General features: G+C 41.8%; 1 protein-coding gene across 4 annotated transcripts in view; it reads right to left on the bottom strand.

Moving 5' to 3' along the window:
- LOC105007103 (transient receptor potential cation channel subfamily M member 1) overlaps positions 1-17473 on the bottom strand; it is a 58687-nt gene extending 41214 nt beyond the window's left edge. For 3 of the 4 annotated variants that reach the window (XM_034288359.1, XM_034288360.1, XM_034288362.1), the window contains exons 1-3: positions 16764-17473; positions 2310-2386; positions 1359-1569 (exon numbers count right to left, since the gene is read on the bottom strand). In XM_034288359.1, coding sequence (XP_034144250.1) covers positions 1359-1569; positions 2310-2386; positions 16764-16850 — 375 coding nt within the window. In that variant the 5' untranslated portion in view covers positions 16851-17473. Of the gene's footprint in view, positions 1-1358; positions 1570-2309; positions 2387-5224; positions 6102-16763 lie in introns of those variants that run through there. The other variant, XM_034288361.1, reaches the window with a different exon arrangement.
- Between the last annotated feature and the right edge of the window lie 8507 nt (positions 17474-25980).

Genomic DNA, 25980 nt, shown 5'->3' with positions numbered 1-25980 from the left:
TGGAGAGATGGAGATGATTAGATACTCTGATGTACTGGAGAGATGGAGATGATTAGATACTCTGATGTACTGGAGAGATGAAGATTATCAGATACTCTGATGCAGCAAACCAGCAAGCAATATTATTTATATAGCACAATTCATACATAGAAGCAATTCAGTGTGCTTTACAAAAATGTCCATTGCATAAAAACAAATACTCATATGAAAACATCCAAAGCTTGACGATATTTAGTTTGGATTTTGGGCTCTACTAGCCGACCTTTGTTAATTGATCTAACAGCCCTGCTCGGTTTACATTCTTCAAACATATCAGAAATGTATTCGGGGCCTAAACCATTCAGTGATTTATAAACTACCATGTACTGGAGAGATGAGGATGATTAGATATGCTGATGTACCTGGAGGAGAGGATGATTAAATAATTTGATGTTACTGGAGGAGAGGACGATTAGATAATTTGATGTTACTGGAGTAGAGGATGATTAGATACTCTGATTGTACTGAAGGGGAGTGGATGATTAGATACTCTGATGTTACTGGAGGAGAGGATGATTCGATATTCTGATTGTACTGGAGGACAGGATGATTAGATACTCTGATGTTACTGGAGGAGAGGATGATTCGATACTCTGATTGTACTGGAGGACAGGATGATTAGATACTCTGATGTTACTGGAGGTGAGGATGATTAAATACTCTGATGTTACTGGAGGAGAGGATGATTAAATACTCTCATTGTACTGGAGGACAGGATGATTAGATACTCTGATGTTACTGGAGGTGAGGATGATTAGATACTCTACTGAAGGAGAGAATGATTACATACTCTGATTGTACTGAATAAGAGGATGTTTAAATACTCTGTACTAGGGGAGAGTATGATTAGATACTCTGTACTAGGGTAGTGGATGATTAGATACTCTGATTGTACTGGGGGAGAGTATGATTAGATCATTTGATGTTACTTGAGGTGAGGATGATTAGATACTCTGATTGTACTAGGGGAGTGGGTTATTAGATACTCTGTCCTAGGGGTTTGGGTTATTAGATACTCTGTACTAGGGGAGTGGGTTATTAGATACTCTCTACTAGGGGAGAGGATGGTTAAATAATCTGATGTTACAGGAGGAACAGAGAAACAGGAGAATGTTGTTTGGCTCTTCAACAATTGTTTGCTCTTTCAAATTTGGCAAACAAATTTGTAAGTGGTTGGTTGGACATTGGACAGAACACAGTTTTTAATTAAAAAAGAAACTAGTTGTGGTTGCGTGTTTGTGCAGCATTCTGGTGTGGCTGTGCTATAGTTGGGAATGGTTTTGGGTCCAGTCTCATTCTACATCATAACCAGGTCCTACCATGGCCTTGTTGATAAATCCCCCACCCTGGAACTCGATGGTCCCAAAGGCATCCGTGGGGAAGGTCTGAGTATGTTTGGCCACAGACCACCTCTCCTGCTGCTGGACTGGCTCTATCTGGACCAGCTGGTGGTTTTCCTCGGATGTCTTGTTGGTCAGAGGGCCGATAGGGGTGATCACATGCTGTGTCGTCAGCTGACCACACATACATCTAGAGAGGGAGAGTCCACAGGAGGCTGAGACAGCGTTCCAAACTCCCTTTCTTAGATCGAAGATTTATTAATACGTCCATTCTTAGATCTAAGATTTATAAATACGCCCATTCTTAGATCTAAGATTTATAAACACGCCCATTCTTAGATCTAAGATTTAATTATATGCCCATTCTTAGATCTAAGACTTACAAATACGCCCATTCTTAGATCTAAGAATTATAAACACGCCCATTCTTAGATCTAAGATTTATAAATACGCCCATTCTTACATCTAAGATTTATTAATACGCCCATTCTTAGATCTAAGACTTATAAATACGTCCATTCTTAGATCTAAGATTTATTAATACACCCATTCTTAGATCTAAGAATTATAAACACGCCCATTCTTAGATCTAAGATTTATAAATACGCCCATTCTTAGATCTAAGATTTATTAATACGCCCATTCTTAGATCTAAGAATTATAAATACGCCCATTTTTAGATCTAAGAATTATAAACACGCCCATTCTTAGATCTAAGAATTATAAACACGCCCATTCTTAGATCTAAGATTTATAAATACGCCCATTCTTAGATCTAAGATTTATAAATACGCCCATTCTTAGATCTAAGACGTATAAATACTTCCAGTCTTACACATAAGGGATAAACAGATGGTACAAAAAAGGTTTAAAAAAGAGACTTGGTTGCTGCATTTGCAAAGCTTGTGTAAAGTTTTTCAATGTCTTTACCTTGTAGGGTCTTTACTGGGGAATAGTTGACTACACTCCCTTTTCTGAAAGGTCCTCTCGATCCACGCTTTCTGGACCTGAAAGAAGTTCGGAAGAACATTTCAATCACGATTCCAACCATTCTAACCAAAGCAAGAAAATAAAATTGGTGAAAGGTCAAAGTGCTTAAAAGTGCTAAGCAAAAACATTTGCATACACTTCCACTGGTAGTACTTCATCAATTCTGGATTAGAAGGATTCCCATCAGAATGAAAAGAGTTAAAGGAGTGTACAGTAGAGCCTGGCTGACACAACTCCAGACACAGAATGAGGCTGAAGGATTAGAGGACTCTTATGCATGTGTTAATAACTAACACATTTTATAGCAAGAATCCAGCTTTTAACAACCAAAGTTTCACTCTCCAGAACATTCTAAATCCTCTTAGCGCAGAGGTCGATACATGCTGATCATCATAATCCAGATTTAACACTGTGGAGTGCTGAGAAACTTGATTTAGTGATCCAGGCTAGAGAAAACACAAAAACACAACACTGAGTGAGCAGGAAACATTTAGGATGAACAGATCCTGGCTGTGGAACTGTGTCTGCCCAGGAAACATCTAGGATGAACAGATCCTGGCTGTGGAACCATGTCTGTCCAGGAAACATCTATGATGTCTGATCTCTGTCGAGGAAAATGATGTTTTAACTTGGATTATGAGCAGATTATTGTGTTCGTTTTTTACATTATTTAGCAGTTTATCCAGCTTACAGGAGTGAGTGCACACACTTTCAGACCCCTGCAATGCAAGTGTGATGCACTTATAGAGTGAGCTGCAAAGGATTGTAAGTAATGTAATGTGCACTCACTTCCAGGGTGACAGAGGTGCATAGAAGAAAGAACTTTGTTCTACCCCAGCCTCAATACAATTACAGAGAGTACTGTGTTTAATGGAATGGACGAGGCTGAGTTGAATTGGAGCTGTATATAATATATATTGAAACTGAGACATTCTATTGATTTTGGGAAATTACATGTCCATTTTGAATTTGTTGCCAGCAACACATTTTAAAGAAGTTGTGACAGGGTCACAGATGTGCAAGTCATGATGCCATGTGCACTAATGCACCCCCATACCATCACAGATGCTGGGCTTGTGAACTGTGTGCTGATAAGAAGCCGGATGTTCCCTGCTCGTCTCCTATGAACCTGTCTACTAATGTGACCTGGGACCAGTATACTCATCTGACCTGCTCTCCCCTATGAACCTCCACACTTTCTTCAGTCCAGGAACGCCAGTGAACCAAGAATCTGACTCCAAAAAAATCGTAGTCTGCTCCTTTTTCTTTCATTGGACCTGACCTCTGGAACTCCCTTCCTGACAGCCTCAGGGATGCACAGACAGTCATTGCTTTTAAATCAGGCCTTTCCCTAATCAAATTATGCTGCACAGTATTATATAACAATATGTATTATAATTTTTGTTTTCTGTAGTTTTCGGTATCATTATATCTTAATAAATATTTTCTGTATATATATTTTCTATTTATCTTTTATTTAATATTATTATTTTATTATTTCTTTATTATTCCTCTATAATCAAAAGCAGAGAAAGAAGGGTGGAGGCTGGATATAAAAGAGAAGGAGGGGTGGAGGCTGGATATAACAGAGAAGGAGGGGTGGAGGCTGGATATAACAGAGAAGGAGGGGTGGAGGCTGGATATAACAGAGAAGGAGGGGTGGAGGCAGGATATAACAGAGAAGGAGGGGTGGAGGCTGGATATAAAAGAGAAGGAGGGGTGGAGGCTGGATATAAAAGAGAAGGAGGGGTGGAGGCTGGATATAACAGAGAAGGAGGGGTGGAGGCAGGATATAACAGAGAAGGAGGGGTGGAGGCTGGATATAACAGAGAAGGAGGGGTGGAGGCTGGATATAACAGAGAAGGAGGGGTGGAGGCAGGATATAACAGAGAAGGAGGGGTGGAGGCTGGATATAACAGAGAAGGAGGGGTGGAGGCTGGATATAAAAGAGAAGGAGGGGTGGAGGCTGGATATAACAGAGAAGGAGGGGTGGAGGCAGGATATAACAGAGAAGGAGGGGTGGAGGCTGGATATAACAGAGAAGGAGGGGTGGAGGCTGGATATAACAGAGAAGGAGGGGTGGAGGCAGGATATAACAGAGAAGGAGGGGTGGAGGCTGGATATAACAGAGAAGGAGGGATGGAGGCAGGATATAACAGAGAAGGAGGGGTGGAGGCTGGATATAACAGATGAGAAGAGGGGTTGGAGGATATAGCAGCCTCCACCCCCTCTGCTGTGACTATATGTTGGTTCCAAAAACACATTTTCAGCTGCAGTAGGTAATACAATAATTCACATTACATATAACTAAGCTGTGGGTTGCTAAAATATGATTTACTATTTATAAATTGTTTTGTTGGGGGGGATTATTTAATGCAACTGAGTTAAAACAAATCAGCCAGACTTATTTTCTATTGACAAAATTAATAAACTAATGGTCAAATCTAGATCTAGTACTAATGCTCCTTCCATTTCAGTACTCAGCCTGGTGAGTAGTTTGTACGGTTCAATAATCACAGCCTTGTTTCACAGGGGATCTAGACACACTAGGAAAGATGCACTGTGATAATTCACAACTTGATTATTTAGAAGGTAATGGTTTTATGGGCCATTAGGAAAATATAATATGTTTTTCTTTTGCCTCTTCTTTTGCCTCTAGTTAAAATGTTTGAACATGATCATGTTGTAAATGTTTATTAATAGTGTACCCTACTACTTTGATTTCACAAAGTCACAAAAACAATAAACCCATTTTAGGCTTACAATAAAGTTACATTCATTTCAGCCATCTCTTCAAATACAGATGACAAAAGTAATATCACTATCAGCTCCAGACAAGGCAATGTAAGTCCTACCTCAAGTTAACAAAGTGAGAAACCCTTCTGAAGACAGACCCTTCTGGAGACAGAAGGAAGGAGGTCTGTCGATATCTGAGAGACCAGGTCTGAGTACCATCTCTGGACGTTCCTCTGCAGGGTTCCAAGTTGCTGGTTTGGACCTCAGCTAGCTACAAATTTGGTCCCATCACACAAGGACCAGCGGGTTTCTCCAGTGGAGATTGTGCTCTGATCGGCTGGTTCCAGTGGAGATTGTGCCCTGATCGGCTGCTCCCAGTGGAGGTTGTGCCCTGACAGGCTGGTCCCAGTGGAGGTTGTGCCCTGATCGGCTGGTCCCAGTGGAGATTGTGCCCTGATCGGCTGCTCCCAGTGGAGGTTGTGCCCTGATGGGCTGGTCCCAGTGGAGGTTGTGCCCTGATGGGCTGGTCCCAGTGGAGGTTGTGCCCTGATGGGCTGGTCCCAGTGGAGTTTGTGCCCTGATCGGCTGGTCCCAGTGGAGGTTGTGCCCTGATGGGCTGGTCCCAGTGGAGTTTGTGCCCTGATTGGCTGCTCCCAGCAGTGTCAGCGAGTCATGAGTGTTGATGTGTTATTAGGGGTTGTTCTGAAGAGCATGTGAGCTAGGTCTTTGTTCTGTTAGGCGGTCCCATGACTCCAACAGAAGGTAGCTAATCCTCCTTCAGCAGATCTCATGACCGGTCTCCATGGTCAGAGGGGCTGTCAGCCCTGCTAGGGTGAGGGAGAGGAACAATGCATCTCCTTTGGTAGCAGTTGGCCTGCTATCTCCCTTCAGGCTGGTGGAACTCTGTTAGTTTGTATTGATGTCCCAGTAGTTGCGAAGGCCGGTAGGTTCTGGATGGAAAGACCTGAGCTACGAGATAACTACAAATAAACCAGATCAGGGATGAGCTGGCACTACACCACTTTTAATTGTAAAACCTCCTCCTCTTGTTCTTTCTCCTCCTTACTTTACTCCACTTTGATTTAAACTCAATTTATGTAACTGTTTGCAGTCATTCCTTTGTAATGGGCCTTGTAAAGACATGGCTGGTTGAATGACTGGCTGGCTCACTAAATGCCTGACTAACTGCCTGACTGATTGGCTGTGTGGATTTAAGAAGGGTTAAAGTCCAACAAGATTAATGACCGTTAATGTGTGCCAACATCCTACACAAAGTTATCGATCATGTCAGGTTAACATTATCAAACATATTGAACATTATAGCATGTCTAGTTTTATTCAGTCTCCAGTCCCATTCATTGTGATTGTATAAATTGTGCTAAGCAGTTTGCAGCTGCCAATTTCTCTAGCTGATTGGGTATTCCCCATCAACTGGGTCAATGAGTCACCACGTTCTTTTCTTTGCGGAACCTCAAACTGTCGTAATTACATAATCTGAGATACTCATTCAACTTTAATGAGATGATTTTATTCCTGGCTTAAAGGGATAGTTCACCCAAAATAATTAACAGGGCACATCGGTATATTTGCCCTGTAAGCAGTCTTGACAGGAATCTATGCTTTGATATAGTTTCCATTTGTGGCACGACAGTGGAATCATGGCGTTGTTAGGCCTATAGCCCCATATCTCAAATGAACCCCCCCCAAAAAAGCAGCTGATATATTCATCTATAATTCTGATCGGCCATTATGACAACGTATGTAGGCCGCTAGCATGTACATCAATATTTTTCTCATGTACATTCAAAACCCTGTACTTGCTGTGCCGGGGGGCTAAGCCCCAAATGTATTGTGATCCTAGCAACGCCTCTAGGGTGGATTGGGGTAGAGGGGCTGGATGGGCATAGGAGGTGGATAGGAGGAGAGGGGTGCATAGGAGGAGAGAGTGGATAGGAGGAGAGAGTGGATAGGAGGAGAGAGGGTAGATTGTGTAGAGGGGTGGATAGGGTAGATGGGTGGATTGTGTAGAGGGGGTGGATTGGTTAGGGGGGTGGATTGTGTAGAGAGGGTGGATTGTGTAGAGGGGGTGGATTGTGTAGAGAGGGTGGATTGTGTAGAGGGGGTGGATTGTGTAGAGGGGGTGGATTGTGTAGAGGGGTGGATAGGTTAGATGGGTGGATTGTGTAGAGGGGGTGGATTGGTTAGGGGGGTGGATTGGTTAGGGGGGTGGATTGTGTAGAGGGGGTGGATTGTGTAGAGGGGGTGGATTGTGTAGAGGGATGGATAGGGTAGATGGGTGGATAGGGTAGATGGGTGGATTGTGTAGAGGGGGTGGATTGGTTAGGGGGGTGGATTGGTTAGAGGGGGTGGATTGGTTAGGGGGGTGGATTGTGTAGAGGGGGTGGATTGGGTAGAGGGGTGGATTGGGTAGAGGGGTGGATTGGGTAGAAGGGGTGGATTGGGTAGAGGGGGTGGATTGGGTAGAGGGGGTGGATTGGGTAGAGGGGGTGGATTGGGTAGAAGGGGTGGATTGGGTAGAGGGGGTGGATTGGGTAGAGGGGGTGGATTGGGTAGAGGGGGTGGATTGTGTAGAGGGGGTGGATTGGGTAGAGGGGGTGGATTGGGTAGAGGGGGTGGATTGGGTAGAGGGGTGGATTGTGTAGAGGGGGTGGATTGGTTAGGGGGGTGGATTGGTTAGGGGGGTGGATTGTGTAGAGAGGGTGGATTGTGTAGAGGGGGTGGATTGTGTAGAGGGGGTGGATTGTGTAGAGGGGTGGATAGGTTAGATGGGTGGATTGTGTAGAGGGGGTGGATTGGTTAGGGGGGTGGATTGGTTAGGGGGGTGGATTGGTTAGGGGGGTGGATTGTGTAGAGGGGGTGGATTGTGTAGAGGGGGTGGATTGTGTAGAGGGGTGGATAGGTTAGATGGGTGGATTGTGTAGAGGGGGTGGATTGGTTAGGGGGGTGGATTGGTTAGGGGGGTGGATTGGTTAGGGGGGTGGATTGTGTAGAGGGGGTGGATTGTGTAGAGGGGGTGGATTGTGTAGAGGGATGGATAGGGTAGATGGGTGGATAGGGTAGATGGGTGGATTGTGTAGAGGGGGTGGATTGGTTAGGGGGGTGGATTGGTTAGAGGGGGTGGATTGGTTAGGGGGGTGGATTGTGTAGAGGGGGTGGATTGGGTAGAGGGGTGGATTGGGTAGAGGGGTGGATTGGGTAGAAGGGGTGGATTGGGTAGAGGGGGTGGATTGGGTAGAGGGGGTGGATTGGGTAGAAGGGGTGGATTGGGTAGAAGGGGTGGATTGGGTAGAGGGGGTGGATTGGGTAGAGGGGGTGGATTGGGTAGAGGGGTGGATTGTGTAGAGGGGGTGGATTGGGTAGAGGGGGTGGATTGGGTAGAGGGGGTGGATTGGGTAGAGGGGTGGATTGTGTAGAGGGGGTGGATTGGGTAGAGGGGGTGGATTGGGTAGAGGGGGTGGATTGGGTAGAGGGGGTGGATTGGGTAGAGGGGTGGATTGGGTAGAGGGGTGGATTGTGTAGAGGGGGTGGTTCAGGGAAAGGACCTGGCTTGTCAGATCGGCTGCTGTTAATTATAGAACTTTGACACAAAGAGGACTTGGTTTAGGCAGAACAGAATACAGCAGATTACGTCAACTCATTATCCACAGCAATTAAAACTAAAACCCAGTCTGAAACCAGCAGATTGTTAACTGGGCCTCTGGTGCTTGGAAACATCAAGAAGCAGCATTAGAAACAGTGGATGAGACTGTACTGGATAAATAAAGGACTTACAGCAACCTGGCAACAATAAACACCATTCAGTTCTTATGCACCCAGAGAAAGTATTGTTAAATACAAAAGGCAGCTGTTTCGGATTAGTAGGAGGATTGCGTAAATGTATTAATAGGGTTGGAAAGACAGAGATTATACATTATTCATTTAATTTAATAGCAACATTTGAATGTACTTTTCCTAGCAATAAATTGCATACATTTATATATAAATAAATGTGCATTTATGTGAATAAATGATGAAGCATAGTGGCTATTAGTCTTCTGAATGGAATCATACAACAATCAGATTGGGTAGGGTTAGCAGAAATGTAAAAGTATTACGTATAGTGTATGTTACAAGTGGGATAAATATTTGTATGGGTACAAAGGCCAATTCTAAATAGCATTCTAAATGTGCCATACAGGCAAATCGAGTAAGGTAACTTGTGCAACCTGAAAGCAGAGATTGCAGCAATGAGGTCCCTGAGGTAGACATATAAGTAACAACTGAACAAGAAACCAGGAAAGCCTAGTTCAGCCAGCCGGTAATAAATAGGGTTAATGACGACATTCAACCCTGGTCATCCATGTTAAAAGGCTGTCTTTAACACTACACCACCTAGGTACACATTTGCCAGGTGTCGGTACAGCCTCTTGACATTATATCATTTTGATAAACATCACATCCTTTGAATATTTCGTTAGACACCATTAACCATAGTATTAAACCAAGTGTTGTAACGTTTCTTAGTTTTCCTCCACCACAAATAGCATCTATGAACTTTATGGCTTTTGTCACTAGCCGTTTTAACAGCTTATTAGCCATTCGTGAATAACTACTGTATCAATATAGATGATAACATACTTTTTTAAGTGTCAAGTGAAAAGATGAGAGTTTCATGCAGTCAGCAAAATGTTTGTCTATCTTGAACAAATCCTGAGACATAATTCGAAATAATTGACATAATTGAAATCCCCTGCAATCCCAAAAACACTATCTGGGTGTTCTGTCTTCTGTTTGCTAAGGGTAGCCTGCGGTTCTTTCATTAATAGTTCAGCATTAGCATCTGGGAATATGTAGTAACAACAATAGATGTAAACTCCCGAGGCAAGTAAAAAGGCCTGCATCTAATCGTCCGATACTCCAGATTGGTTGAGCTGTGACTCCCGGTTAAGTTAGTGTTTATACACCATGTTCTGTTTACATAAATGCCCAGCCCACCTCCTCTGGTCTTGCTGGAGTCCTCTACTGTCCGATCAGCTCTGAAGATGTCGCTTCCCTTCCAGCTCTATTACATTGTCAGGTATGTTGTTGTTAAGGCATTTTTTTTGACACTTCAATCCATAATCCATTTTTGTGAGATGATTTTCAGTTGTATTTCATCCATTTTGTTCGTTAGTGACTGTATGTTAGCGAGGAAAAGGCTTAGCCTAGCCTGGAGGCCTTCACGCTTCTGTTTAGGATCTCGACACCGCCTCGGGCACTTCCAGTCGGCGATGTGAATAGCATCTCCTGGGGTGTGTTCGCGATCTCTGGTGGAAGTTGGAAGTTGTTGAGAACTCTTCCTGTGCATTGTGCTCCAGTGTCCAGGAGGTCTTGTCGGCTGTTTGGAGTGTGTGATAGGCTGTATTGAGTAAATAAGCTAAGAACTACTAAGTTAATATTACTTTTTGAAAAATTTGGAGCTTCTGGAGGGATGTAGAGTTCATGCCGGTGAGTAGGAAGGTGCAGTAGTCAGGACAGGAGGTTATGTATTAGGGTTTCAGCAGCAGGATATGAGAAGGAATGTCTGAGTTTGGCAATGTTGTGGAGATGGAAGAATTAAGATTTTACAGTCTGTTCAATGTGTTGATCAAAGGAGAGTGTGGAATCGAGAATGATGCCAAGATTACTTGCATGGGGCTATGGAGAAACAACAGTGACATCGATCCTGACAGTGAAAGTCACACTTTTGGAGAGGGTGGATTTGGTTCCAATGAGTATATGTTCTGTTTTAACATTACGAGACAACTCAACCCTGTACTCTGTTGTAGTCCTAACATAACTAGACATCTCAACCCTGGACTATTTTCTACTATCTGTAAAAGTCCTAGTATTACTGGACATCTCAACCCTGTACTCTCTGTAACAGTCTTAATATTACTGGACATCTCAACCCTGTACTCTCTGTAACAGTCTTAATATTACTGGACATCTCAACCCTGTACTCTGTACAACAGTCTTAATATTACTGGACATCTCAACCCTGTACTCTGTACAACAGTCTTAATATTACTGGACATCTCAACCCTGTACTCTCTGTAACAGTCTTAATATTACTGGACATCTCAACCCTGTACTCTCTGTAACAGTCTTAATATTACTGGACATCTCAACCCTGTACTCTCTGCAACAGTCTTAATATTACTGGACATCTCAACCCTGTACTCTCTGTAACAGTCTTAATATTACTGGACATCTCAACCCTGTACTCTGTACAACAGTCTTAATATTACTGGACATCTCAACCCTGTACTCTCTGTAACAGTCTTAATATTACTGGACATCTCAACCCTGTACTCTCTGCAACAGTCTTAATATTACTGGACATCTCAACCCTGTACTCTCTGTAACAGTCTTAATATTACTGGACATCTCAACCCTGTACTCTGTACAACAGTCTTAATATTACTGGACATCTCAACCCTGTACTCTCTGTAACAGTCTTAATATTACTGGACATCTCAACCCTGTACTCTCTGTAACAGTCTTAATATTACTGGACATCTCAACCCTGTACTCTGTACAACAGTCTTAATATTACTGGACATCTCAACCCTGTACTCTGTACAACAGTCTTAATATTACTGGACATCTCAACCCTGTACTCTCTGTAAGTCTTAATATTACTGGACATCTCAACCCTGTACTCTCTGTAACAGTCTTAATATTACTGGACATCTCAACCCTGTACTCTGTACAACAGTCTTAATATTACTGGACATCTCAACCCTGTACTCTCTGTAACAGTCTTAATATTACTGGACATCTCAACCCTGTACTCTGTACAACAGTCTTAATATTACTGGACATCTCAACCCTGTACTCTCTGTAACAGTCTTAATATTACTGGACATCTCAACCCTGTACTCTCTGTAACAGTCTTAATATTACTGGACATCTCAACCCTGTACTCTCTGCAACAGTCTTAATATTACTGGACATCTCAACCCTGTACTCTCTGTAACAGTCTTAATATTACTGGACATCTCAACCCTGTACTCTCTACAACAGTCTTAATATTACTGGACATCTCAACCCTGTACTCTCTGCAACAGTCTTAATATTACTGGACATCTCAACCCTGTACTCTCTGTAACAGTCTTAATATTACTGGACATCTCAACCCTGTACTCTGTACAACAGTCTTAATATTACTGGACATCTCAACCCTGTACTCTCTACAACAGTCTTAATATTACTGGACATCTCAACCCTGTACTCTCTGTAACAGTCTTAATATTACTGGACATCTCAACCCTGTACTCTCTGTAGCAGTCTTAATATTACTGGACATCTCAACCCTGTACTCTCTGTAACAGTCTTAATATTACTGGACATCTCAACCCTGTACTCTGTACAACAGTCTTAATATTACTGGACATCTCAACCCTGTACTCTCTGCAACAGTCTTAATATTACTGGACATCTCAACCCTGTACTCTCTGTAACAGTCTTAATATTACTGGACATCTCAACCCTGTACTCTCTGTAACAGTCTTAATATTACTGGACATCTCAACCCTGTACTCTGTACAACAGTCTTAATATTACTGGACATCTCAACCCTGTACTCTGTACAACAGTCTTAATATTACTGGACATCTCAACCCTGTACTCTCTGTAACAGTCTTAATATTACTGGACATCTCAACCCTGTACTCTCTGTAACAGTCTTAATATTACTGGACATCTCAACCCTGTACTCTCTACAACAGTCTTAATATTACTGGACATCTCAACCCTGTACTCTCTGCAACAGTCTTAATATTACTGGACATCTCAACCCTGTACTCTCTGTAACAGTCTTAATATTACTGGACATCTCAACCCTGTACTCTGTACAACAGTCTTAATATTACTGGACATCTCAACCCTGTACTCTGTAACAGTCTTAATATTACTGGACATCTCAACCCTGTACTCTCTACAACAGTCTTAATATTACTGGACATCTCAACCCTGTACTCTCTGTAACAGTCTTAATATTACTGGACATCTCAACCCTGTACTCTCTGAAATAGTCCCAAAACATCTGGTTATATGAATACGTGTCGAAATGGTATTAGAAGAGGAGTGGCTGCCTTATTCAAAGATACATTCCAGTGCAAAGAAAATACACTTGACAATTTTATTTCCTTTGAATACCTCTGTTTTCAACTGTTTGCACTACGTGACACTTTTGATCTCTCTCAACATGTGAAAGAGCGTACACACACTCAAGGTCACATTCTAGATCTCTAAAGGTCTCGATATTTCCTGTCATGGTAAAAAACTTGGCCCTATCTGATCATTTCTGTGTCTTTTTTGTAATCACTGATCACCCCGGATGTTCAAGTAAAAGGTACATTAATGAGAGTACCAATGATCAATTAATGGAGGCCATAGCTATCTCCTCGACAATAAGTGCAGAGTCAGTTGATGTCTGATATCCTAGATCATTTTAAAGCCAAGATATTGAATGTCATGGATCATGTTGCACTGGTAAGCGTCAATAAATCTCTGAGCAAACAGAAAGCACCATGGAAAACCACCATTAAGGTACGCACCCTGAAAAAAGAATGTAGGAAAGCTGAACGTAAGTGGTGAAAAAATCCAGTGATCCAGTGATAAATATTTTTGCTACGGTGGCGAGTAGGCAGGACACAAGGCCCAGAGCTGTAGTGAAACATTCCTTACAAGCATACAGTACAAGCACAATGAACCACACAGTGTGTGGAAGCAATGGAAATTCAATAGGATCCCAAATAGGCTCTGTGCACACGCGTATGGACGAACTTGAGCTTTAGCCAGATGTCGGCATATCATTTTTCGGGTTTACTTAAGGCGATCACCGGCGTCGCCCAAAATGTCAGTTTTTAATAGATGTCTCCAAGACCTGCCTAAAATAAGCATTAGTGATGTCCATCGAATTGTTGATGCCTGGTCCCCTGCTTCAACAAGAAAGCGGAACAAGGGATTCAAACTCTACATATCGAGTTATCTGCACAACTACGAGGGTAAGTTGTTTACTGTGGTGTGCCGGCCGGCTATCGGCTAAGCTAGTTAGCGACGTGTTCCTTTTTAGTGTAGTATTAGGCAGGACAATATAACGCATAAAAATTCACCCTAGCCTCAAAAACGGCAAAAGAATGCTGGCTGAGCAGGAACGCTAGCGCGTCCCCATAGCAAGTGAATTGAAACGAACCTTCGTTCAGCCTCTTCTAACCTGAATGAAGCTTAAAATTCCATAGCCTCAAAAAAGTACCAAAACAGGTCTCCTCTTTTATTTTACTACTGTAACCTCATTTCACAACGAAACTGAAAAATAACAACTGGGATAGGAAGTAAACATCTGGTCCTATAGGGTATTAATTGCGCTTAAACCTGCGTTACGTGGAAGTATATAAAAATCGCATTTTCTGACTATTTCTAGTCTAGCGTTTGAAGTCTATTAGCGTTTGAAGATATTTTATTAAAAAGAGGACATTCTCCTGATTAAAATTATGCCCCACTTGTACCTTGAAAATTAAATGAGTCACATGCGTTATATATATTTTTTCGTACAACAGCATCACTCATCTTGACTTCTAGACAAAAGCGTAAGTTTGTCACTACGCTGGTGCACAGAGTCTATAAGAGGCAATGCAAGACCGCTGCCTCAAACTAGGCACAACCAAACCAAAGTGCAGAGATGCCTAGAGGCTTGCCTGCTGTCATGCCATGACTATCAACATTAGACAACCATAGAGATGCCTGGAGGCACCTCTAAAGTCATGACCTCACAATGTTAAAGGTGAAATGGAAAATAATGGATTTGTGGAACATAAGCAATGCAACCAAGTAGCTCATCAGGGGGAAAAAGTGGAATGTCTATCTTCTGATTTAAATCTAATTGAACATTAGTCAATCAATCAAGTCAAATGTATTTATAAAGCCCTTTTTACAACAGCAGTTGTCACAAAGTGCTTTTACAGAAACACCCGGCCTTAAAAAGTTTAATGTTTAAAGTGAGTTAATGTTTCATTAACTCACTTTAATTTGCTTTTACCTTTTGAGAATAGCTGTTTGGTTTCAGTGGGTTAGTGAAGAGATCCATTGTCCCTCAATGTTGGTGACTTGGCTTAAGTTTGGGTGTTAGGGCATCACATGATAACAAAATAACATGCTTCTGATTAGCCCAGAGAGTGAAAAGGGGCAGTCATAAGATGTTTTTTATGGCTGGTGTTTGTGTGTGGGTCTGTGTTCTTATTAGAAGACTGTGGTCTCTGCCTCACATTTTATTAACTCAACATGAAGATTGTTTCAGATATACTTCCAAATGTTATTTATAATATATATAGGAGGAACAAGGTTAATGGACTCATTAAACGATGCATGTTTGCCGATTAATGCATACCTGTACAATAACTCTGATATACCTGCATACCTATACACTAACTCTGATATTACTGCATACCTGTACACTAACTCTGATATACCTGCATACCTATACAATAACTCTGATAGTACTGCATGCCTGTACACTAAGTCCGATATTACTGCATACCAGTAAACAAACTCTGATATTACTGCCTACATGTAAACTAAATCTGATATTACTACATACCTGTACACTAACTCTGATATTACTGCATACCTGTATACTAACTCTGATATTACGGCATACCAGTACAATAACTCTGATATTACTGCATACCTGTAAACAAACTCTGATATTACTGCATACCTGTAAATTAACTCTGATTTTACCGCACACCTATACACTAAATCTGATATAATTGCATACCTGTACACTAACTCTGATATTACTGCATACCTGTACACTAACTCTGATATTACTGCATACCTGTACACTAACTCTGATATTACTGCATACCTGAAAACAAACTGTTATATTACTGCACACCTGTACACTAACTTTGATATTACTATATACCTGTACACTAACTCTGTTATTACTGCATACCTGTAAACTAACTCAGATATTACTGCATACCTGTTAACAAAAACTGATATTACTGCATACCTGTACACTAAGTCCGATATTACTGCATGCCAGTAAACAAACTCTGATATTACTGCATACCTGTACACTAACTCTGTAATAACTGTATACCTGTAAACAAACTCTGATATTACAGCATACCTGTAAACTAAGTCTGATATAACTGTCAAAAGCTCAACAGCAGTGTTTCAAATTGTTGTCTCACAGCCCTAGAGTCATGTCTATATCAATATTCTTAGAATTATTTCAGACCTAATATACAGTACACATTATATGATTCTGCTGGAACCCAAGCATTCCATTCCAACCACACCCGGTCTCTTGAACATGAGTGGCCAAATAGTGACCCTAAAGTATGACTACAGGAACCCAAAAGTAAGACCACAGTAACCCTAAAGTGCGAGTACAGTAACCCTAAAGTAAGACTACAGTAACCCTAAAGTAAGACCACAGTAACCCTAAAGTACGAGTACAGTTACCATGAAGTATGACTATAGGAAACCTAAAGTAAGACTACAGTAATCCAAAAGTACAAGTACAGTGACCCTAAAGTAAGACTACAGAAACTGAACTACTGTCAGTCGGTAGTTCAGTCAGTCAGCCTGTCAGTCAGTAGTTCAGTCAGTCAGTCCTCTTACCTTATTGGAGGCACTAGAAGCAGAACGTTTGATGGAGCCTCGTTTTACTGAGATGCTGGCCCTTTTCACTCCAATACCCTTCTCCATTCTCAGTTCCGTAGGGGCATCTCACAGGAACACAGTCTCTGGTTCTACCTCACAAGAACACAGTCTCTGGTTCTACCTCACAAGAACACAGTCTCTGGTTTTACCTCACAGGAACACAGTCTCTGGTTCTACCTCACCGGTACATTGTCTCTGGTTCTACCTCACAGGAACATAGTCTCTGTTTCTACCTCACAGAAACACTGGTTCTGTTTCTACCTCACAGAAACACTGGTTCTGGTTCTACCTCACAGGAACATAGTATCTGGTTCTACCTCACAGGAAAATGTTCTCTAATTCTACCTCACACGAACATAGCCTCTAGTTCTACTTCATGGGATGTCTTCAGTGTCCTGTCAGTTGATGTGTCTTCCATCTGCTGTCAGTAAAAACATCCTCTGTCTGCTGTCAGTAGAAAGCTCTTCCATCTGCTGTCAGTAGAGCCTTCCTCCATTTGTAACGGCAAATTACCAGTAACCAGTTACACAGCAGTCACTGGGTCAGAGTCAGTGCAAACAGAGGCACAGTACCCAGGATTCTCTCTGAGTGAAGTTAGAGTCCCAGAGACAGTGATCACCAGAGCCCTTCCGTTGTCAGCTGCAGACTGAAAGGACAGAGGGACATCTGAGAATATAGATCACTAGATGACACATAGCCCTCTCTCCTCTGTAGCACTGTGCTCTAATCTGGCTTAACGCTCTTGGAGATTCAGTCTAATGGAGGGACAGTTATTACATGGTTATTGAAGGTAAATGTACTTTGGTGCAGTGCTGCACAGCAGGGCACAGCAGGGCTTAGAGAGGAAATAGAGAGCAAGCTGGGAGGCTGAGCGGTCAAGGAGGGATAGAAATATCACAAAGAGCTGAGAGGGTTACACAGCGGAGAATGATGGGGTTAGGAAGAGGCTAGACTCAAAGAAGTAAAGGCCGGATTTAGATGTGTGTCCTGAGTAACTAACATCTGACAGCTCTTAAGATCTTTTCCACCACAGGCCTAAAGACTGGTTCATCACTGGCCTAAAGACTTGTTCATCACAGGCCTAAATACTGGTTGATCACAGGCCTAAAGACTGGTTCATCATAGGCCTAAAGACTGGTTCATCACAGGCCTAAAGACTGGTTCATCACAGGCCTAAAGACTGGTTCATCACAGGCCTAAAGACTGGTTCATCACAGGCCTAAAGACTGGTTCATCACAGGCCTAAAGACTGGTTCATCACAGGCCTAAAGACTCGTTCATCACAGGCCTAAAGGCCGGTTGATCACTGGCCTAAAGACTGGTTCATCACTGGCCTAAAGACTTGTCCACCACAGACCTAAAGACTGGTTCACCACAGGCCTAAAGATTGGTTCATCACAGGCATGAAGACGCGGTTACCACACGTGACATGATATATAGACTAGTCTAGAGATACAGATAATACATAAACTAACAGACTCCAGACTCCAGAGATATTGATGAAAAGTAGACTAACAAAAAAGAGTTCAGAGACACTTGTGCTACATAGACTAGCAGGCAGATTGAGTCGAGACACACCAATGATACATAGACTAGCAGGAAGACTGAGTCCAGGGACACATTATATAGACTAGCAGGCAGACTGAGTCCAGACACACTAATGATCATAGACTAGCAGGCAGATTGAGTTCACACACCCCTGTTAAAATGCCAGGTTCTTGTGATGTAAAAGAATAAGTGCAACAGTGTGTCTAGAGGCGTGTTGAAAAAAGGAGTCGAATGCAGGGATGCAGTCAAAGTATATGTATTGCGTACTTAAGATAAACAAGGCACGCAAAACTCAAATAATGCACAAGCGCAAAAAAACAACTGCACAAGGCAAATACAGAACACTGAACATAGAACAATACCACACAAAGACAGCCAGAAACACAGGAACTTATATATGCGACCTAATGAGGGAATGGACACCAGGTGTGTGCAATAACAAGACATGACAGTGCCATGGGAGGAGGAGCGGCGTGGCTAGAAGGCCGGCGATGACGCGCACCGAACACCACGTCGGGAGGGGTGGCGCGCGTCCTCCACGCCCGTCCTAGTTACAACAAGACAAAGATAAATCATGTCAGAACCTTTTCCAGCTTTAATGTGACCTATAACATGAACAATTCAATTGAAAAACAAACTGAAATCTTAGAGGAAAAATAAATAAATAATCACAATAACCTGGTTGCATAAGTGTGCACACCCTTAAACTAATACTTTGTTGAAGCACCTTTTGATTTTATTACAGCACTCAGTATTTTTGGGTAGGAGTCTATTAGCATGGCACATCTTGACGTGGCAATATTTGCCCACTGTGCTTTGCAAAAGTGCTCCAAACCTGTCAGATTGTGAGGATATCTCCTGTGGACAGCCCTCTTCTGATCACCCCACAGATGTTCAATTGGATTCAGGTCTGGGCTCTGGCTGGGCCATTCCAAAACGTTAATCTTCTTCTGGTGAAGCCATTCTTTTGTGGATTTGGATGTGTGCTTTGGGTCGTTGTCGTGATGAAAGGTGAACTTCATTTTCAGCTTTCTAATGGACGCCTGAAGGTTGGGTGCCAAAATTGCCTGGTATTTGGAACTGTTCATAATTCCCTCCACCCTGACTACGGCCCTGGTTCCAGCTAAAGAAAAACAGCCCCAAAGCATGATGCTGCCGCCACCATGCTTCACTGTGGGTATGATGTTCTTTGGGTGATGTGCAGTGTTGTTTTATAGCCAAACATACCTTTTGGAATTACGGCCAAAAAGTTCAACCTTGGTTTCATCAGACCATAACACATTTTCCCACATGCTTTTGGGGGACTTGATACTTGTTTTTGCAATCTTCAGCCGGTCTTGGATGTCTTTGTAAGAAAAGGCTTTCGTCTAGCCCATTCATTTGAGGAATACGGGAGATTGTTGTCACATGTAGCACACAGCCATTACTTGCCAGAAATTCATGCAGTTCCTTTAATGTTGCTGTAGGCCTCTTGGAAGCCTCCCTGAACAGTTTTCTTCTCGTCTTTTCATCCATTTTGGAGGGATGTCCAGTTCTTGGTAATGTCTCTGTTGTGTCATATTTTCTCCACTTGATGATGACTGTCTTCACTGTGTTTCATAGTATGTCTAATGCTTTAGAAATTATTTTGTACCCTTCTCCTGACTATCTTTCAACAATGAGATCCCTCTGATGCCTTCAAAGCTCTCTGCAGACCATGGCTTTTGCTCTGAGATGCGACTAAGAAAATGTCAGGAAAATCTTACTAGAACAGCTGAACTTTATTTGTGATTAATCAGAGTCACTTTAAATGATGGCAGGTGTGTAATGACTTCCATATAACAAGAGTTTGAATGTGATTGGTTAATTCTGAACACAGCCACATCCCCAATTATAAGAGGGTGTGCACACTTATGCAACCAGGTTATTGTTAGGTTTTTCTTTTTCATTTATCCCCCTCAAGATTTCAGTTTGTTTTTCAATTGAACTGTTCACATTATAGGTCACATTAAAAGTGGAAAAAGTTCTGACATGATGTATCTTTGTCTTATTCTTTTACATCACAAAAACCTGGCATTTTAACAGGGGTGTGTAGACTTTTTATATCCACTGTAAACTAGCAGATTGAGTCCAGACACACTAATGATACATAGACTAACAGGCAGATTGAGTCAGGACACACTAGTGATACATAGACTAGCAGGCAGACTAAGTCTAGAGATACTGATTGTAGACTAACAGCACCAAGCAATGGAGAGAAGACCCATGAAGTACCCATGAAGTATTCAACCTAGCCAAGGGAACAAAATCCAATGTCATATCATGTAGTTGAGTTCATAAGGAACATAAAGTGATCAAAAGAAAAAATAATAAACACCCAAAAAAGTATCTGTATTAATACGTTATATTGCTCTGTCATTCTTTGGGTTCAGAAATTTCTGAACTCAAGTCAATAATCATTGTTGAGAAGTAGTTCTCTTCAGTCTGAAAAATATTATACTTTTTTCCTGATAATATTTATGCCCATTTGATGAATGTTTTGTTAGCATTTTGGTGGCTCAGCAGGAAGTGGCTCAGCGGGAAGTGAACACAATACTTTCACCTACCAAATAAGCCCTTTGTGGACCTTGAAAGGATTCCTGAAAATCCTGATTGCAACATTACCTAAGAGCAGCAGACAGTAGTAGTTGTTGGTGTTACAGGACATATAAGGACATGACATCAGTAACAGACAGTACTAATTGTTAGTCCTAGAAGGCATGTCAGGACATGACATCACTAACAGACAGTAGTAGTTGTTGGTGTCTGGGGCATGTCTGTGATGGTACGAGTATAACGAGTGCGTAAAAGAAAGGCAAAAAGGAAAAAGAAACAAAGCAGGACATGACATCACTAACAGACAGGTTATGTATCCTGTTTCAGACAGCCTTCTGATACTCTTAATCCACTGTACAATACCAGGTTGTGAGACATTAGATTTTCACTTTGACTACTTTTAACAATACCACTGAGCAGTTGTGATATCAGACACTATTTATACATTTTACAATACCAGGATGTTTAAATACCATTCGGCACTATTTAGGCATATCTATTCATCAGAAAAGCTATGATATGCAGTAGCCCCCTCTACTGTTCAATGTCTGGTATGACCATATAACAGTGGATTGGGGATTCTTCACTACCTCTGTTCTGTGTTTTTGTGGATTCAGCTGGTATGAGATATTTCTTAACTATGTCTGTTCTGTGGTGTTCTACTGAATCCAGTTTCTACACTATCTCTGTTTTATGGCAATCTACTGAATCTCTTTTCTATGGTGATCTGGTTCTGGTTACTTCACCACATCTGTTCTGTGGCATTCTGCTGGATCCAGTTTCTTCCCTATGTCGAAATCTATGTTGTTTTAGTGGATCCCATGTCTTCCTTGGGGATGAACTATTTCAGAGCCCCCTCTAGTGGGGTTATCAGTATTTATTAATTGTAAGGGTAAATAAGAAAAAAAAGAGATCCCCTTACATAAGTCTGTAGTTGTGACCAAACTGGAAATACACTTAAAAACAGACTCTGACAGCATCCAGAATGCCACCATACAACTATTTAGATAGTGAGTGTGTGTGTGTGTGTGTGTGTGTGTGTGTGTATATATATATATATACAGTATCCATCCTACAACTATGTATACAGTATCCTTCCTACAACTATGTATACAGTATCCTTCCTACAACTATGTATACAGTATCCTTCCTACAACTATGTATACAGTATCCTTCCTACAACTATTTATAGTGTCATCCTACAAATATTTATACATTATCCATCCTAGAACTATTTATATAGTGTCATCCTACAAATATTTATATATTATCCATCCTACAAATATTTATACAGTATCCATCCTACAACTATATATAGAGTGTAATCCTACAAATATTTATACAGTATCCATCCTACAAATATTTATACAGTATCCATCCTAGAACTATTTATAGAGTGTCATCCTACAAATATTGTCATCCCTCTAAAACTAACAACTACTACTGTCTGCTACTGATGTCATGTCCTTACTTGTCCTTTAACACTAACAACAACTACTGTCTGTTACTGATGTCATGTCCTTACTTGTCCTTTAACACTAACAACTACTACTGTCTGTTACTGATGTCATATCCTTACATTTCCTCTAACACTAAAAACTACCACTGTCTTTTACTAATGTCGTGTCCTGACATGCCCTCTAAGGTCTGTTGGTTAGGATGTCCAGAGTATAGTTGCAGAGAGAGGGGCTGATCTGGTAGGGATCCAGTTTTGGGGGGAGGCAGGACTTAAGTTGGGCCAGAACTAGTTTTTTGAAGCCCTTCATGATTGTGGAGGTGAGTGCAACCGGTCAGAAGTCATTCAGGCTAGACGTGGTCGACTGCTTCGGCACTGGCACAATGGCTGTGGTCTTGAAGCATGTTGGGACAACTGCCTGGACCAGTGACAGGTAGAAAATGTCGGTAAAGACCTGGGCCAGCTGCCCAGTATATGTTCACACTTCTGTGGTGGATAGTCTGACATGGGGGGGTGGGGGTTTGGGGGGGGGGGGGTCAGCTTTAATGACTGTCTCTTTGTTGTGCCTGTCAAAGCATGCTTGGAACCTGTTTAACTCGTTGGTGAAGGAGACGTCGCTGGCTGTGGGGGTGGGGTTATTTGGCTGGTAGTCTGCGATGGCTTGGGTGCCCTGTCACATGCGTCAGGGTTCGGAGTTGTGGTTGAAGAGCTCCAGAACTGGTCTGGCTTTTTTAGATGTTTTTTGGAAAATTCTAATCTGACCTTTCTATCCTTGAGGCTTATGAATAGTTTGCCCCTTGTGGTGAACCCTCTGTATTTGCTCTTGTGAAGTCGTCTCTTTATGCCAGACTTGGATAATGATATGCCTACATCCTGGAGAGTGTTCTTCACTTGGCTGGATATTGTGAAGGGGTATTTCTTTACCATAGAAAGGATCCTATGATCATCCACCACTGTTGTCTTCCGTGGACGTCCAAGCCTTTTTGTGTTGCAGAGCTCACCAATGAATATAATTTTTTTTTAATGTACCAAACTGTTGATTTGGCCACTCCTAATGTTCCTGCTATCTCACTGATGGATTTCTTTTGCAGCCTAAGGATGGCCTGTTTTAATTTACCACATTTTGTGGGTTCACAGCAACAGCTTCCAAATGTGAATGCCACACCTGGAATCAACTCCAGACCTTTTACCTGCTTAACTGATGAATAAATAATGAAGGAATAGCCCACATTTGTCCATGAAACTTACTTTTGATCCCTTGAAAAAGAGGGGGATACATATTAAAGAGCTGTAATTCCTAAACTTTTCCTCCAATTTGGATGTGAATTCCCTCAAATTAAAGTTGAGGGACTGCACTTTAAGCCTATATTCATTATTTAACATTATTTAACTGTAACAATATTTTGAGCTTGTAAAGATAGTCGATCCCTGTACACATTTGGGGATGGTGAGGTAGTGTAAGTACTGTCTAATTGGAAAATACTAGATGCCAGTTCAGAGAGTCTCTTTTTAAAAAAACATTCTTTCAAACCTAGTAAATGAAATTATTTGACCCCTAATGTAGCCAGCAATTAAAGTTGCCTCCCAGGCTTAATAAGTGTGAGATTATATCTGGTAGTGACGAGACAAAGGCATGAAAAATGTGATGTCATCCCAATTTGGTGCACAGATATTTGCAAGGATCAATGGAGTATTATAGATTCTGCCAGTGACAATAATATATCTGCCATTGGTATCTGAAATAACATTGTACAAAACAAAGGGCACCGATTTATATATATATATATATATATATATATATATATATGCTGTTCATATTAACACATGCAGACTCTACCATTCCAAAGCTCAAACTGCTGCCTTCTTCAAACCAACATGTTAAGAACAGGATTTAATCCAAGCACTTTTACAGCTATACACCTTTTAAATGTATTGTTTCTCTAGAGGGCAACGCATTCATAGTAAATGCTGCATATAAAGTCTCAATCGGAAATTACCTATCATTTTCAACTGAGCCTTTATGTGCAGCATTTAGCGTAAAGGTATTGTTTGTGTATGTCAAACATACAGTGCTGATGTACTCCTTATCAGACTGAATCCTGGCCTAACACTTTGTTTCTATACATCTCCTTTAACCTGTACCTCTCTGAGAATTAGAGGCATTGTGTGGTAAACAAGATATGTTTGGCAACCTTTTCCACTCTTTCCACTATTCCCTTTTGTAGACTGTGGGTGTTCAACAGAAAGTTAACCCCTAAAGGTATATTACCTACAATGCACCCTGGTGCCCTTTAGTCTGAGAGGGTCAGGGACCCTGGTGCCCTTTAGTCTGAGAGGGTCAGGGACCCTGGTGCCCTTTAGTCTGAGAGGGTCAGGGACCCTGATGTCCTTCTGTCTGAGAGGGTCAGGGAGCCTGGTGCCCTTCAGTCTGAGAGGGTCAGGGACCCTGGTACCCTTCAGTCTGAGAGGGTCAGGGACCCTGGTGCCCTTCAGTCTGAGAGGGTCAGGGACCCTGGTGCCCTTCAGTCTGAGGGGGTCAGGGACCCTGATGCCCTTCAGTGTGCGAGGGTCAACACCTTTGAATGAAAATATCATATACCTCCTGTGTGCAGGATACATCGCAATGAGGTCTATAGACGTCAACCACTGGTCCCATCTCAAGGCTGTCCAACAGCCCTTGGAGGGTGAGCATCAGAAACCTGCAGACCTGCAGGTGCCTGTTGAAGTGCTATAAATTCAAAATGGCGTTCACCCAAATGTTGTCGTTGGCCAAGAGTTAGGAGATCTCCCCGCTAAGCAACAGGGCAACCTCCTCTTTTTGATTCAGCTGTACTCTTTCCATTTCTGCCTTTTCTGATTCTACTGCCATGATTTTTTAACCCAACCTGTATCACTCATTCATCCTGTTTAGGGTACTTTATGCAGAGACATTAGCCAGAAGGAATCTGGAGTGGTGAATGGTAAGTGATGATGGTTAATGATCATGGGAAATGATCATTCAGCAAAATATGGCCACAAATGCTCTATTTAAGAATGGAAATTGTGTCAAACATGTTTTAAATAGGAAAACTACTACCACAGAAACAGTAAAAATAAGGCCTCATTTGAAAGAGGGTGAATACTCCCTTTAATGCCTAGTGTAAGATATCAGTTGAATGCCATATCTTACATGATGAGAAAAACAAATGGAACAAGAAATGAGGAAGCAAATGAGAGAACATGAAGCACAAAGTCTTATGTTACTTAGAAAACAAAAGGAACCTAATCACTGAGGAAGGAAAGGAGAGAACATAATCCTTTATGATTTATACAACTGAGGAATACAAAGAGAAGCAAAGACCTGAGGGAGGGAATTGCCAGAACACTGGGCCTGTTCCTCGAATGTGTCTTTCCCTGAGGTCTCAATCTGATGTACAGAAACTACACTGAACAAAATAATAAACACTTTTGTTTTTGCCCCCATTTATCATGAGCAGAACTCAAAGATCTAAGACTTTCTCTATGTACACAAAATACCTATTTCTCTCAAATATTGTTTACAAATCTGTCTAAATCTGTGTTAGTGAGCACCTCTCCTTTTAATCCATCCACCTCACA

This window comes from Esox lucius, chromosome 19 (assembly GCF_011004845.1).
Source record: "Esox lucius isolate fEsoLuc1 chromosome 19, fEsoLuc1.pri, whole genome shotgun sequence".
Classification (NCBI taxonomy): domain Eukaryota; kingdom Metazoa; phylum Chordata; class Actinopteri; order Esociformes; family Esocidae; genus Esox; species Esox lucius.
The sequence above is the reverse complement of the archived record's forward strand: the minus strand, read 5'-3'. Positions and strand labels throughout refer to the sequence as shown.